This window comes from Drosophila melanogaster, chromosome 2L, assembly GCF_000001215.4.
Source record: "Drosophila melanogaster chromosome 2L".
NCBI classification, from domain to species: Eukaryota; Metazoa; Arthropoda; class Insecta; order Diptera; family Drosophilidae; genus Drosophila; species Drosophila melanogaster.
Window position 1 is genome coordinate 18,156,017 of NT_033779.5, and position 13,018 is coordinate 18,169,034.

General features: G+C 39.6%; 3 protein-coding genes across 5 annotated transcripts in view, besides 1 other annotated feature; 1 reads left to right on the forward strand and 2 right to left on the reverse strand.

The window, feature by feature from the left end:
- The first annotated feature begins 26 nt into the window (after positions 1–26).
- On the forward strand, positions 27–1,146 carry CG5783 (uncharacterized protein). Its single transcript, NM_136025.1, has 4 exons — positions 27–267; positions 326–552; positions 609–785; positions 839–1,146. The coding sequence occupies exons 1-4, from the start codon at positions 61–63 to the stop codon at positions 1,089–1,091; spliced, it is 864 nt and encodes a 287-aa protein (NP_609869.1). The 5' UTR covers positions 27–60; the 3' UTR covers positions 1,092–1,146.
- Positions 1,094–3,256, reverse strand: JMJD4 (Jumonji domain containing 4). 2 transcript variants are annotated; one of them, NM_001299102.1, is made up of 3 exons: positions 3,066–3,256; positions 1,902–2,997; positions 1,094–1,847 (listed from the first exon to the last, which is right to left on the reverse strand). In NM_001299102.1, exons 2-3 carry the CDS (start codon positions 2,522–2,524, stop codon positions 1,193–1,195), a joined length of 1,278 nt encoding a protein of 425 aa, NP_001286031.1. In that variant the 5' UTR covers positions 2,525–2,997; positions 3,066–3,256; the 3' UTR covers positions 1,094–1,192. The 2 variants fall into 2 exon arrangements, with proteins under 2 accessions (NP_001286031.1, NP_609870.1); NM_136026.4 differs by lacking the exon at positions 3,066–3,256 and having other exon boundaries at positions 1,902–2,664.
- Positions 3,122–3,699: a mobile genetic element.
- Positions 3,700–3,794: 95 nt separating this feature from the next.
- The window catches only part of CG42750 (uncharacterized protein), a 115,960-nt gene continuing 106,736 nt past the window's right edge, over positions 3,795–13,018 (reverse strand). The window contains exons 14-16 of one of the 2 annotated variants that reach the window (NM_001299103.1): positions 8,917–9,178; positions 7,876–7,951; positions 3,795–5,641 (exon numbers count right to left, since the gene is read on the reverse strand). In NM_001299103.1, the coding sequence (NP_001286032.1) occupies positions 5,413–5,641; positions 7,876–7,951; positions 8,917–9,178 (567 nt within the window). In that variant the 3' untranslated portion in view covers positions 3,795–5,412. The remainder of the gene's footprint in view (positions 5,642–7,875; positions 7,952–8,916; positions 9,179–13,018) is intronic. The other variant, NM_165245.4, reaches the window with a different exon arrangement.

Consider the following 13,018-nt stretch of genomic DNA (forward strand, 5'->3'; position numbering starts at 1 on the left):
AATCAAATGAGCCATTTTCACTCGGTCGCTCGAAGGGGAAGATTGTTTCGCTCGACCAATATGGGTACTCGATTAGAAGTTATTGGGCTGAAAGATATCCAGGAGTTCCAACAGCTCTACAAGCAAAACTGGCCAAAATATTGCCAGGAATACTACTGCCTTGATAACTTTGTGGAATTTCTGAAAAAACAGCCCCATATGAGGAATATTAAGATGTACACATTGGATGCAAAACAAGCCAGAGATGAAGGTCTTTTTGTTATAGTGGTGAGTTCTACATATATGTATAGACTGCAACTCACTAAGAGAGGCGGCCCTCTCTTAGGATCGCTATCAACTATTCGTAGGTTGCTTGAACAACACGAACGGCCTTGTTGGAAAAGCTCTGGATTTACTGGACTGGTCGTCGGGTTTGAAATGCAGTTCTATACCCTCCAGACACATTGGTGCCCTGGATAGTCTGGTGGAGTCCAAAAAGTTGAATCTGGTGTACAGGGACTGCACGAATTTGTTTTTTATGAAAGCCAACGACGCTCTCAAGCTGAAAGTCGAGTAAGAAATAATAATCCATTTAACATAACGAGTTTTATATGATCTAAGTCTTGTAGACCTCCATCTGGATTTGTTTTAAAGTCGTTGAGTGTGGCAGATGCTCCATTGGTTAACGCAGAGTGGCCCAATCATCATGAGGGATCTTTGTTCTTCGTAGAAAGGCAGATTCGCCTGTGCGTCAGTGTTGGATTGTACCAGGAAGACACCCAGGAACTAGTTGCCTGGTGCATTAGGTAAGACGAATGTATTTTTATAAAGACACATTACCTGATATCGAAATCTGTAGGTTACAAGGCGGCTACTTGGGCGCCCTGCAAGTCAAAGATACACACAAGCGACGCGGATTTGGCAGTGTGGTGACTAGGGAAATAGCATACCGCCTAGCCGTCCAAGGTCACGATGTAATGGCTCTCGTGGGCCCCTCGAATAAGCCGTCATCGGAGATGTTCAGCAAACTGGGATTCCAGGTCATCGATCAATGCTACTGGCTAAGGACGGAACCCACCGGTGGGCAGTTCACATGGCCCGAGGGCGAGTAATTGGTGTTTAAATGTCTGTATTAAAATATTACGACTTTCGGTTGTATATGAATACAAGTATTGGTATAAAAATATGCCGAGGCATTTGAGCTGTGCTTATTCTAAAACTCTAAACGAGCGAGCAATCCCTGGCAGCGATCTTCTAATTGGAGGGGACTACACTGGATAGTCGGATCCTCTGTTAGAGTCCGGGTGATCTTCCATAAGCACTCGAGATCGTATTGCACATGATAATCGTTCATTGTGTAACTATCGAATAGTAAAAATTTGGTGGCTACGGTTCCCTCTGCCAATCGGCGAGCGGCTATAAACTCCAGTAGTTCTATAAAATCGAGGTAGTTGATACCAAAGCTGGCCCTCAGCATTGTCTGGCAGTGGGCCTCAAAGTTGTCCATCTGCTGGCAGTCGGAGATCTCATTGCAAACGGCCTTCAGGTTGTTCTTAAGGTTTTGCCAGACCATGGATATGTTGCAGCCATTGAACCAGTTGTGATTGACGGATATGGTGTCTGTTAGGTTCCACACCTGATGAAACCAGCCACTGGGCACGAAAACAGCTTCATTGGCCCGCTGATTAATGGTGTAATATCGCACGTTGTGCTCATCCAGCATTTTCTCGTCTATACTAAAGGGCAGGTTTCCCAAGCGATCGTTGAGTTTGAGTTCTTCTCCCGGCGGCATTATCAGCCATTTCTTAAGGCCCACTATATTGGTGGACCAACTGAAGGAGCCAAACACGTCCGCATGATAGGAGGTCCTAGAATGGAAGGTAATTTAGCATGAGAAAACCAGGTAAGGCATCAAAATAGACCATGAGTTCTTGGGCCCCATATAGACGAATCGATAGTCGTCTTTCCCCTGCTGAATCAGTTGTTCGTTGAGCCAGTCGGAGGCAAAGTATTTAGGCACCTTGTAGAAGTTATAGCCCGGCATTTGGGCAGCCAGATGCCAGTCCTTGAGGTAGAGATTGTCCCCGCTCGCGGGAGCCACATTACTATTCACTTCCGCCGACGTCCACGCTGCTGACGATTGACTTTCGATGCTACTCCTCCACTTGGCCAGGTAGTCGTGGAAGTTGAGCTCCAGTTTGGTGTGACTATTGAAGTACGACGAATTGCAATTGGCAACTGGAACCGGGCCATCGCTGATCTTGGTTTTGAGGTAGTCAAAGTTGATGGAAGATGCACTCGGATTGGAGTTGAGATCCCGCGACTCTGGACTGGACTGGCCTACAGTCCAGTTCTGGCACTCCCAGTCGTTAGACACATTGGCTATGATGACCGGTATGTTCTTGTGCATGTAGCGCCAGAAAAAATCGTTATAATCTAGTCCAGAACAGCGCTCGATTTCCTCGGGCAGCTGTGGGTCAGTTTCCACGACTTCCTCGGGATGCAACTGGAGCAGGACATCCCCATCCCGCTCTTCGGACGCCATTCGATCTGGCTGTGGGTCTTTGAGGCGCTCAAATTCCTAATCATGCACTGGCTGTTCCTTTTTGAGTTCCTTGTAAAAAATTCCAAAACGATATTTGGTTGCAACTTTTCTGTGTGACCATCGCAAATAAAATAACATATGGTCTTGCCGTTATATCAATGTGACCGTTTACAAGTGTCTTTATAGACGATAGACGATTTGGTATTTTTCAAGGATGGGTTTGAATGAAGGCTACGAATTCATTTAAATTAACTTAAATGGAATCTATGAAAAAAATTCTTAAAATGATAAAGCTAGCACCCCAATAAGTTAACTTCACCAGATGTTTAATCAATAAATCCCACATGGTTATTTAATACGATTTTTTATCAGCGATTACATGTATGTACGTTGGCTGTTATTTATCTAGCACAGCTTCGAACACAATGAATGTAAAAACGTGTCGTAACAGAAAAATTCAAACTCCCCGAAAACTGTGGATAACATTTTAATGGAATTTTTCGCATAAAAAATTCATAAAATTAAAAAGTTTTTGACATACCGTGACTTGTCGCGCCATGTACCGTCGGCTTATCCCGTCGATTTATTCCGCCGACTGTATATATATATATATATATTCTTCATCAAGATCAATAGCCGAGTCGATCTGGTCATGTCCGACTGTCCGTATAAGGAGCTATAAAAGCTAGAGGGTTGAGATTCAGCATACAGATTCTGGAGACATAGACTCAGCACAAGTTTATTGACACATGTTGCCAAGCCCACTCTAACGCCCTAAAATCGTCCAAAACTTCGACGTCCACAAAATTATTATTTATTTTTGATAATTTTTTTTTATAATTTTATTAACCTTGCAAATTTCTATCGATTTGCCAAAAACCTTTTTGCAAAGCCCACTCTAACATCCTAAAACCGCCCAAATCTGACCTCCACATTTTTGAAAATTGTTGGATATTTTTTCATAATTTTATTGATCATGTAAATTTCTGTCGACTTGCAAAAAGCTTTTGGCACGCCCACTCTAACGCTCTAAAACCACTTTTAACAAATTTCAAATTTTTTACTCATTTTATTCCCCAATATCTATCTATGTATATCCCAGAAAAATGATGAAATTTTGCGTTCGCATTCACACTAGCGGAGTAACGGGTATCTGATAGTCGGGGAACTCGACTCTCTTGTTATTTTTTAGAATTCACCTATAAAAACCGAAAAAATAAATAAATTAAGAACCCCCTTAAGTTCCACATTCCACCATTCCACGTGTTCCAGCAATAAAACAATTTATTATTTTCCTTAATTGGTTTTATATTTACTGCAGTTGGTTTGCCTTTAGAGTTTTATTCGCTAAACATTTTACCATTTTCAAGTTTTTAACTACAATTTGGTTTTACATATGCATGTCTGAGATTGTGTGTTTGTTTCTGTTCAATTTCAAACTGAGAAAGAGATCAAATAAGTGTAAGACATTTTGAGAATCGAGTTGTAGTGTATATATGCATGTTGTTCTATGCTAGTCGGTTTTTATTTCTAGATCTAGGCATATTCGTATATGTATAAACTTTACAGATATTTATTTTGCGACCTTCCAGGCCAGACTTATAGCTACATGATTACCAACAAATCTGCTCATCAGACCAGTACAGTATAATACGCTCGAATCGCTTGCTAGAAAACTATATAATGACCATACAAATTAGCGTATAGGTAAAAATGCTATATACACATACAAAATCGTACAAAACGTAACAGTAGATTCTCATGCTATCAATCGTTATAAAGGTGTTTACAATTTATTATTCGGTTTCGGTTTAGAAAATGTACAATTATTGATTTTGTCTTGGGTTTTCGGTTTTTCGGTTTTACATTTTTCGGTTTTTCGGCTTGCAATATTGGTTTAGTATGTATAATTTGTTTACTTAGGCTAAGCGCATTTTTCTATATTTCCATCTTTTTATTTAGAAGGTACAGAGAGACTGACTGAGAGATCTATGTATCTGTGTATCTGGTAGGTGAAAACGAATGTAGTATGTATGTATGTACTATATGCTGCAAAACTTCTATATCATTATGAATTTTTGCTATACTTATTGTGATCGGAATCTATGTACAGTGTTCGTGTAGCAGGCAGTGCCACGTCTACACGTTGCTTACGAACTAATTTAGTATTCATTACGCTATTTATTCATTCAGTTTCGACGCCCTCGAACTGCTTAAAAATTTAACTAAACATTTCATTTACGTCCCGCCCTCGCTGGAACTAAAGTATTTAATTACTTTACTCATTGTTTATAAGTGTATGCTTTCCCACTCATAAGTATTCGCATTGGATTTAATGCTAAATCAAATACTTTGTTAATTAAATATCTTAGCTTAATACATGCTTGATATGTAGTTCTCATGTAAATTAGTGAAATAATTGAAAGTTCACAGAAGAGAAGTGGAGTGTTTGTTGGTCCAGTTGGAGATGAGCTAACAAAGTCTGGTTTCTATATGGATTCGAGGTAGGAAATAACTTAGTGTTACGTTAATTTTGTGTGGGACTCTGGTGCAATTTATAAGTAGGTGTGTTCTTCCTTGGCAGTCTGTAGATTGTCATAAAATGAAAAGAAATTCGATTCGATTACCAAAGGGAAAGATCGAGGAAGTTACTTCCCAAGCCAAATAATCAGGCATTCAAATGTTTACGTATCTTAAAAATATGTATTTAAAGCTTATACGAATCGTAGGTATCTATATCATTAGTTTAATTTACGTTCCTTTAAATTTGCTACATAGGTCTATCCACTATACATCTGAAGCAGCAGTTCAATCGATTTCTCCTACGATTTTGGGTACATCCCCGGCATTTCCGGTACAACCTCGGTGTGTTTGGATCCGCTGCTCAATTAGCTGGACGTACAGTTGTACGGGTCGTCCGTGCGGAAGTTCGGATGATCCTCGAAGGGTTTCACGCCCGCTGCCTTTTTGTCATCCCTCAGCTTTTCCACCTGCTGCATGACCCTGAGGAAATTGCCGCCTGCCAGCTTCGTCAGCTCGTCAATTGTCCAGCCGCCGCCAAGGAGTTCGGCAAATAGAGTCGGATATGAAGACACATCCTCCAGTCCTTTGGGCGTACTAAAATTAGAAGAAGGAATCTCAGTGCATTAGCTTTTTTGTCGAAATATGAGTTATACATTTTGGAATAATGCTTCCGCATAAAACATATATTTGAAAAAATTTCTAATCACAATTAAATTAAATTTTCGTGCACTACATACAAAATAAATTGGCTAAGCTGTCCAGAGGCAGAGTCCACGGCAAACAAACTCTGGGCGTAATAAAGTCGCATTGGGTCAAGCTACAGAGGAAAACAAATAAATAATGGATTGCACACATAGGAAAATAAATAATAAATATACATTTTGCAGGCCGAACACTCAAGTGCTCGGTAATCATATTTTATGAACAGAAATTTGTACAAATAAATAATAATTTAGTTTTCTATGCAGGCGTTTAGGCCAAACACGGTTTCAATGACACAAACAGCAAAAATATGGGTCACAATACCAGTAAGGACAAATTAAACAGGGTGATGCACCATAAATCCGATTTATTTATATTTATTAAAACAATCATTTTCAATTAAATGGACTGCCAACCATGTAATATTATAAGAGCACTTTATATTAAATTATTATCAACATTATTATAAAACATTCGCGCCACCCTGCCGAGTCAATATAAAACAATTTAAGGATTTTCCAAAAATTTGCCAAATCGACTGCGGTTGGAAAACAATTTATGTCCTTTTCTCCTAGTTTGGCTTTTGCCATTTTCAAGTTCTGCATGCGAATGTGGGCAGAATGTTTATTGTGCATGTGTGTGCGTTTGTGTTGCCAAATTAATAGCACTTATTTGCGGCTTTTGATGGCCAAAACTTAAAATTCAATTCAATATGTCGATCAAATTATCGGCACAAGTAATGACAATTTAATTGAATAGATAAACCTCAACCTCGAAAAATGGGAAGGTGTCATAGGGGACAGCCAATGAGCCTTTAAAGTGGAAATTCGCGTTATTTGCCGAATATCAGCCCAGGATATCAGCCATGCGGTTTGACCCGAACCGGAAACAAGGCCATTTGACATTTGGTAATTTCATAGAATTTTAGATTATTTATTGTGCCATACTCATGTTTGTTTCGTATTTCGGTCCCCGGCAATTGCCCCATAAATATTCATATACACCAATTTCAGTTTTCTTGTTTTCATTGGGCCCCAAAATACCTCAAAAACATTTATGTGGTCGCGCTGCTGCCCCGAAAGACCAAAACAAAATGAAGTTCATTTCGGTGGAAATTGATTTACATTGACATTTTTATGTCGTCCTTGTTGTTATTTTTGCATGGGAATCCTGCTCATTTTTGCTCATTTTTGGCCATGTCCTCAAAATATTTAATGCAAAAACAGCCCAGCGAGATGAGACTGGACGACCAGGTAGGTTTATCAAAATTTCATCCTCAACATTTTGTTTGTTTTCGCATTGTGTTCACGATGCAATGAAATGGAAATCTATGCAAATGCATTCTCCGCAGCATCACGGGAATAATTACAACGATAATGAAGATGAATGAGCTTGATGATGGTGATGACGCTGAGTTTGGGGAAAAAGGACATTCTGCCACTGGTCGGCTCATCGAGGTAATGAACATTTCGCTCCTGCTAATGGGGACAGGCTTTAAATACTTTTGGACAAATTCTGATTGGTAAGTGATTTACTGGCAGCTTTGGGCTGCGAGCTCATTTAAATACCAGATTTCGCAAATGGAATTTAGCTGGATTTTTCGGTACTTAAATATTTTGCTACATAGTTTTCCGGAGCATGTCCTCATTGCAGTGTTTTTTCCGAATTTATCGTCGAAAGTAGTGTCAGCCATTTAATACACTAACGACTACCATAATCTTATGGTATCTTATCCACATATTTACGATGGCTGATAATCTTTTATTAATGGCCACCTGGATGCAAGTTGAGAGCTCATTAAATTAACTTGAAAATCTCGGTAAACAGATTGCACATTGTTTGCGAAAAACATGAGAGAACAAAAGGGAAATAATGGAAAAGTGCCCGTAATGAGCGGTAAAATAATAACGATCTATCCGCACCCATCGCGCTCTGGCAATATGCCAATTTTAAGTCCTCGTCCTTAAATATAATCAATTAATAACTTAAAAAACAGTAGGTAGATTGGCAGCCAGAGGAGGGGAAACCACCTGGAGGTGGTAACATATATATATATATATATATTGACTACGGCGAGGACGAGCGGAGGAATGCGAATTTAAGTGAAATAAATGACTTTTACTTACTAATTAATGCCGTCGTAGCCGGCGCCCAGTCCAACGTGATCGATGCCTGCGACTCGCTTAATGTGATTAATATGCGCTGTGTGTGTCGAAAGTGTGTTGGTCAGCGGAAGGATATCCGGTGGCAGGGTTACCATTCGTCGTCAAGTTCATTAAGGGCCATTGTTGCAGGTTGGACGCCATTGTTGTTGTATGGCCGTCATAAGTCAGCGTTATTAAAATTTTCGCAAATTTGAAATGTGTCCAAGTCGACCGAAAAACAAAGAAATGGAAAGAAGTAGGCATTAGAGGGGCTTATTGCAGGAGAAACACTTGGAAAATCGCTTTTTATTACCACAAATATTAATATGCAATTTTTAAATATGTAGTATACGTTGTTCATTTATCATTTATTTATACATAGTGAGCAAATCAGTAAAACGTTCAATCAATTCGAAATGGACAAACAACATAATCTAATCTTGGTACTGATAATTTTTCCTTGTGTAGCCAAAAAAAGTGGTGGGAAATCTGCGGGGATTCAAAAGAAGACATCGAGTCAAGGAAGTGATTACGAGACCCATTTTGATGGCTCGTCAAAAGCAATGCCACAAAAATCAGAATAGGGACAGGATGAAGGGAGTGAAAAGAAGATAAAAGGTAATAATGAACTAACTGAAACAATAGCCCGGCAATCAGGATTCAGCGCAACAAAGAGCAACCGCGGCCAAGTCACTGGCTTTGATTGATTTCGGATGGGGCAAAGTTCCCTCGAAGGCATCTAACAAGGTATATAAGTTATAATACAACCCTTGTTAATTTTTTTCACAGACAGCCATGTCACGTTTACGATAGATTTAAAATATAAATATTTATGGTGACTAAAAAGCTTCTGAAAAAGTGTCTATGATACATAAGTGATTAGAAATTGGATCTTAACTTCCCGAAATAAAAGTTAGAAACTGACGAATTCTTACTTTATTGATGTTTCAAATAACTAACGATAAACTGTCTTACAAATAAGATAAAAATTATAAGAGTATACTTTGAAATGGGAGCACTTACCGACTGCATCGTGCACGGTCGAGTTGTCGCTGCAGGATAGGAACTTCGAGTAGAAGTTGACCATGACCAGGCCGCCGTTCTTGGCCAGCGCCTGCAGGATGTCGTCCTGGACGTTTCGGCTCGTATTGCACAGCTCGTAGGCGGAGGAATGCGAGAATATCACAGGTGCCTCGCTCACCTCCAGGGCGTCCCTCATCGTGCCCTTGGAGACGTGGGACAGATCGACCATCATTCCCAGTCGATTCATTTCGCGGATGATTGTCTGAAAGGCGCAGGGATTCGCATGAATGGATTAGTCAGAGGTGCGTATTCGTGGTTAGTCAGTGATTAGTGCTAAGCAGTTGCTAAGACCCTGCTCCCTCCATTGTAGTTTACTTATGCAGGATTTCTGCAAGAGCGAAATGCCGAGGGCATAAAACCTAAGTCGCATGTCATAAAACATAAGTAATGACCAGCGGGCCAAAGGACATCTGGAAGCCGTTTTCATTATGCATGGGCTTTCATTTAACCTTTGAGTGCCAGTTGACCCCTAACCCCTAACCCCTAAACCGCTATCGCCCTAAGTAAACTGATATTGCTGGCTGGCAGTGTAATTTGTATTTATGCGCGGATTTATGGGGATTCATTGGGCGAATCTGTGGACGTGTGTGTCTGTGGGCTTACATAATTACTAATCTGATGCAATCTGCCCCACCCCCCCGCACTATTAGCCCCAAGGAGGTCACCAGTTATGTGGGCAAAATTTATTACATTGTTCGCCGTTAAATTAAGGAACTGTAATTAAACATTTCAATGGAGGAAGAATTACGCCAAATGAATCCTTATCTGCCAATAGATTCTTAGATATATCCATACGTTTGGCTTAGCAGCTTTAGTTTTATTCAGAATAAAACAGCAAAAATAAAATGGAGCATTTGTTGAATAGTTAGTTTCAATTACAAATAGTACAATATCTTTAATTTTTAAATAACCGTGTAATTTCTTTTCCAAAATTTATGGAACTGATTAAAGCTAGCATTCGAGTTATCTTGAGTGTTTGTACGCGTAATCACAAATAACTTTTAATTTTTATCCTTAATTTGCTGGCCAATTTGCAGTGTATTTTATGTGCGATGCCGGTCCGCAGATAATTTTTAATTGCAGGCACATATAGCCGACATATCGGCATGCCGATAAGTATATATACACTCACCCACACAGGCACGTGAATATATATTTATATAACAACCATATAGCCATGTCAATTGGAGGCGGCGGCATTTTGGTGCCTTTCAAATTAGCCAACAATTTGTTGTTGATGTTGTTGTTTGTGTGTGTGCAATTGGGCGGGGTGTGTACTTAATGGGCGTGGCATTAAGGGCGAAGGAAAGCACACACACACACACGCAAGCTCGCGACGAAACTAATTGCAATTGTGTGCGTACGAGAAAATGTGTATTAAATGCTTATTGTCGCTTAATTACGCACACAAAATGGCACACAGAAAAGGGCGAGGGGGCGTGGCAGGATTCGATTTTGAGAGCCAGCAGGGCATTAAATCTTAATTAGGGGCGCATAGGCACAAATTGGTTTTATGCACTTGTCTGTCTGCCAGAGTGTGTGTAGTAAATTAAAACAACGAAATTATTTGGTGATTAATTACTTGGCAAGCCAGGCGGAAATAAATAATTTGTCAGGCAATATTTACTACTGTATATAAGCACATATTTATTGATATTTATGCGGCTTATTTGTATGAAACCCGAGCACGGGCAATCATTGTGCAGTTATAAAATATACATAATTACAATAAATTCAATTGGAATATGTTTTTCTCTCCGGTTTATGGCGACGATTCTCCCTCCATTCGATGCTGGTCAGTCGCATTTAATTGCATTTTTAATTGGGGGTTTTCGGTTTATTTCCGGCAAATAATCAAAGGAAACAAATATACCAAAATTCCTTGCCAAAATTAATTCTCCCACGGCAAAGAGAAATTTTAATATTTGTGTGTGCAAATACGTATGCGCAATGTCTCGACTCGTGCTTTTACTTTGACACATTTTAGCCGGCGGCCTGTGTGTCCTGCGAGAAGGACATTCGAACAATGCCTCGCAGCCAACAATGCTTTGGGTGGACAATATTTAACAATGACAGGCTGGCATTTTTCTGTCGCTCAATTTCTATGGAAACTTTTCACATTTACTCATTAATGTCAGCAGAATTTCAGTAGTTCTTTTTACTGGTTGGTATTTGTATATGTTTGCCCAACAATACGGAATTCCTGACAGTTTGACACGAGCGGAAAAATCGCTTCGATTGTTATTAATTTTGTATCAATGGCTTTTATGATTTAAATAATTTTGTATAGATTAGCCCCCAAGCTTTTGTGGAATTCCATTTTTTTGGACAGCTGTATTCTGTTTTCTGACCCGGCGTCAATTAAACTGAAATTGTTAGCATCGATATGGAATTTGTTACCGAAAAATATTTAATATGCAATTTGTGAATTTCGGTAAGCAAGGCCAAACACAAAAATTGCATTTCGCATTGCATAAAGATTTACCAACTGCAGGGGCAATTAGTTTAAGCCAGCAGAACAACAACGAGCAAGTCGCGTTTAAATTGAATTTATTTTCAAATTAATTTAAAATTTTCGCTAAATCTGGGAAACAACAGCGCAAAATCTGCACATGCGAGAGGTGCGGAAAAACTCTGTTTGCAATAATCGCTCGGAAGAGTAAATAAATAAACTCGACACGGAATAAATCCCAGCAAGTTGTTGGCCCTTTTCACAGGAGCATTAGGGTACAATGCAAAAACTCATTAAAACTTTAAATTGAAATAAAATAAATGCATACCGACATAACTTGTATGAATAAACTGAGCTGCAAGTGTTTGCGTTCGTGCTCTGCATTTGGCCAAGGGAAAATTTGGACAAGGAAGGCTTACGATTTTTTAAAAATAATTTTCTCATATTTTAATGGCTTTCCAAACTATTAATGGCCTATTTTTTGTAAGAACTTTGTAAGTTTATCAATTTAGATCTAAAAATTGTTGCTAAAGCAAGATATTTGTACATTTTACAATTTCAAAACTCCACTTTTGTGTGTTTTCCCTTTCATCGCCACGATGCAGTTTTTGCTGACCCAGTTATCAACTATCAATTATCGCTTATGCATGGCAAATAGAAGAAAATGCCAATTTGTAATTCCATTAGCCCGGGACCCATAACGTTTGATTTATAAGTTTGAATGCGTAAATATGTGCAAATGCATTCATGACCAACGGGGAAGCCGGGAAAATGGGCTGTCGGCTTGGGGAAAACCGCCATCGTCTTGGGTTACGGGGTTGTTTAAATATTTGAAAATCCATTAAGCATATTGACAATGCCGATGTGTCTGTCTGCGTAAGGATTTACATGGCCATGTTTGTGTGGGAGAGTCCGCATCCCAGCTCTTATTTAAATATGGCCGCCTTAGGGTTTTCCTCTTTTCCCTTTCGCATTTTCCTTTTCCCCCAGCGAGCATCCACTGCCCCTTCACACTGATTTGGATCCCGCTGAATGGATCATTAGTGCAGCTAATGGCGCAGACAATAAATGGCGCGGCCACGCCTACAATTTGAATTTGAATATGAATTGAAATGGCACAAGGTACACTGGGAATACGAACATTAAACCACTTAAATCTATTGATGTAATAAACTCTTATTTTATTTTTTAGATTTCTAGTTAGTTTTATGTAACTGAATTCGGCGTAGTTTCTGACTAAACAAAAATATACAATGTAATTTTTTGTGTGTATGGAAATGAGGATGGCAAAAGGAGCCCCCGTCTAAGGGGTTACCACAAACAGACGCCGCTGGCATTTCCGTCCAGCCGATTGGAGTCGTCGAATGAAGGAGGCGCCAGGACCAAGACATAAAACGGATTTATTAGGTCATTCCTGGTTGTGGTTGTCAGAGGTCCTGCGAAGCGAGTGGAGCTAGGGGAACGATTGGAACTCGGACGGAGTGGGAAAGTCAAGCCCTCTGTATTCGGGGCTCATTATTTTGGCTAATAATTTTGAAAAATGCCAAACAACATTCTGCTGACACAAAACTTGTTATTTGCAAAATTTAA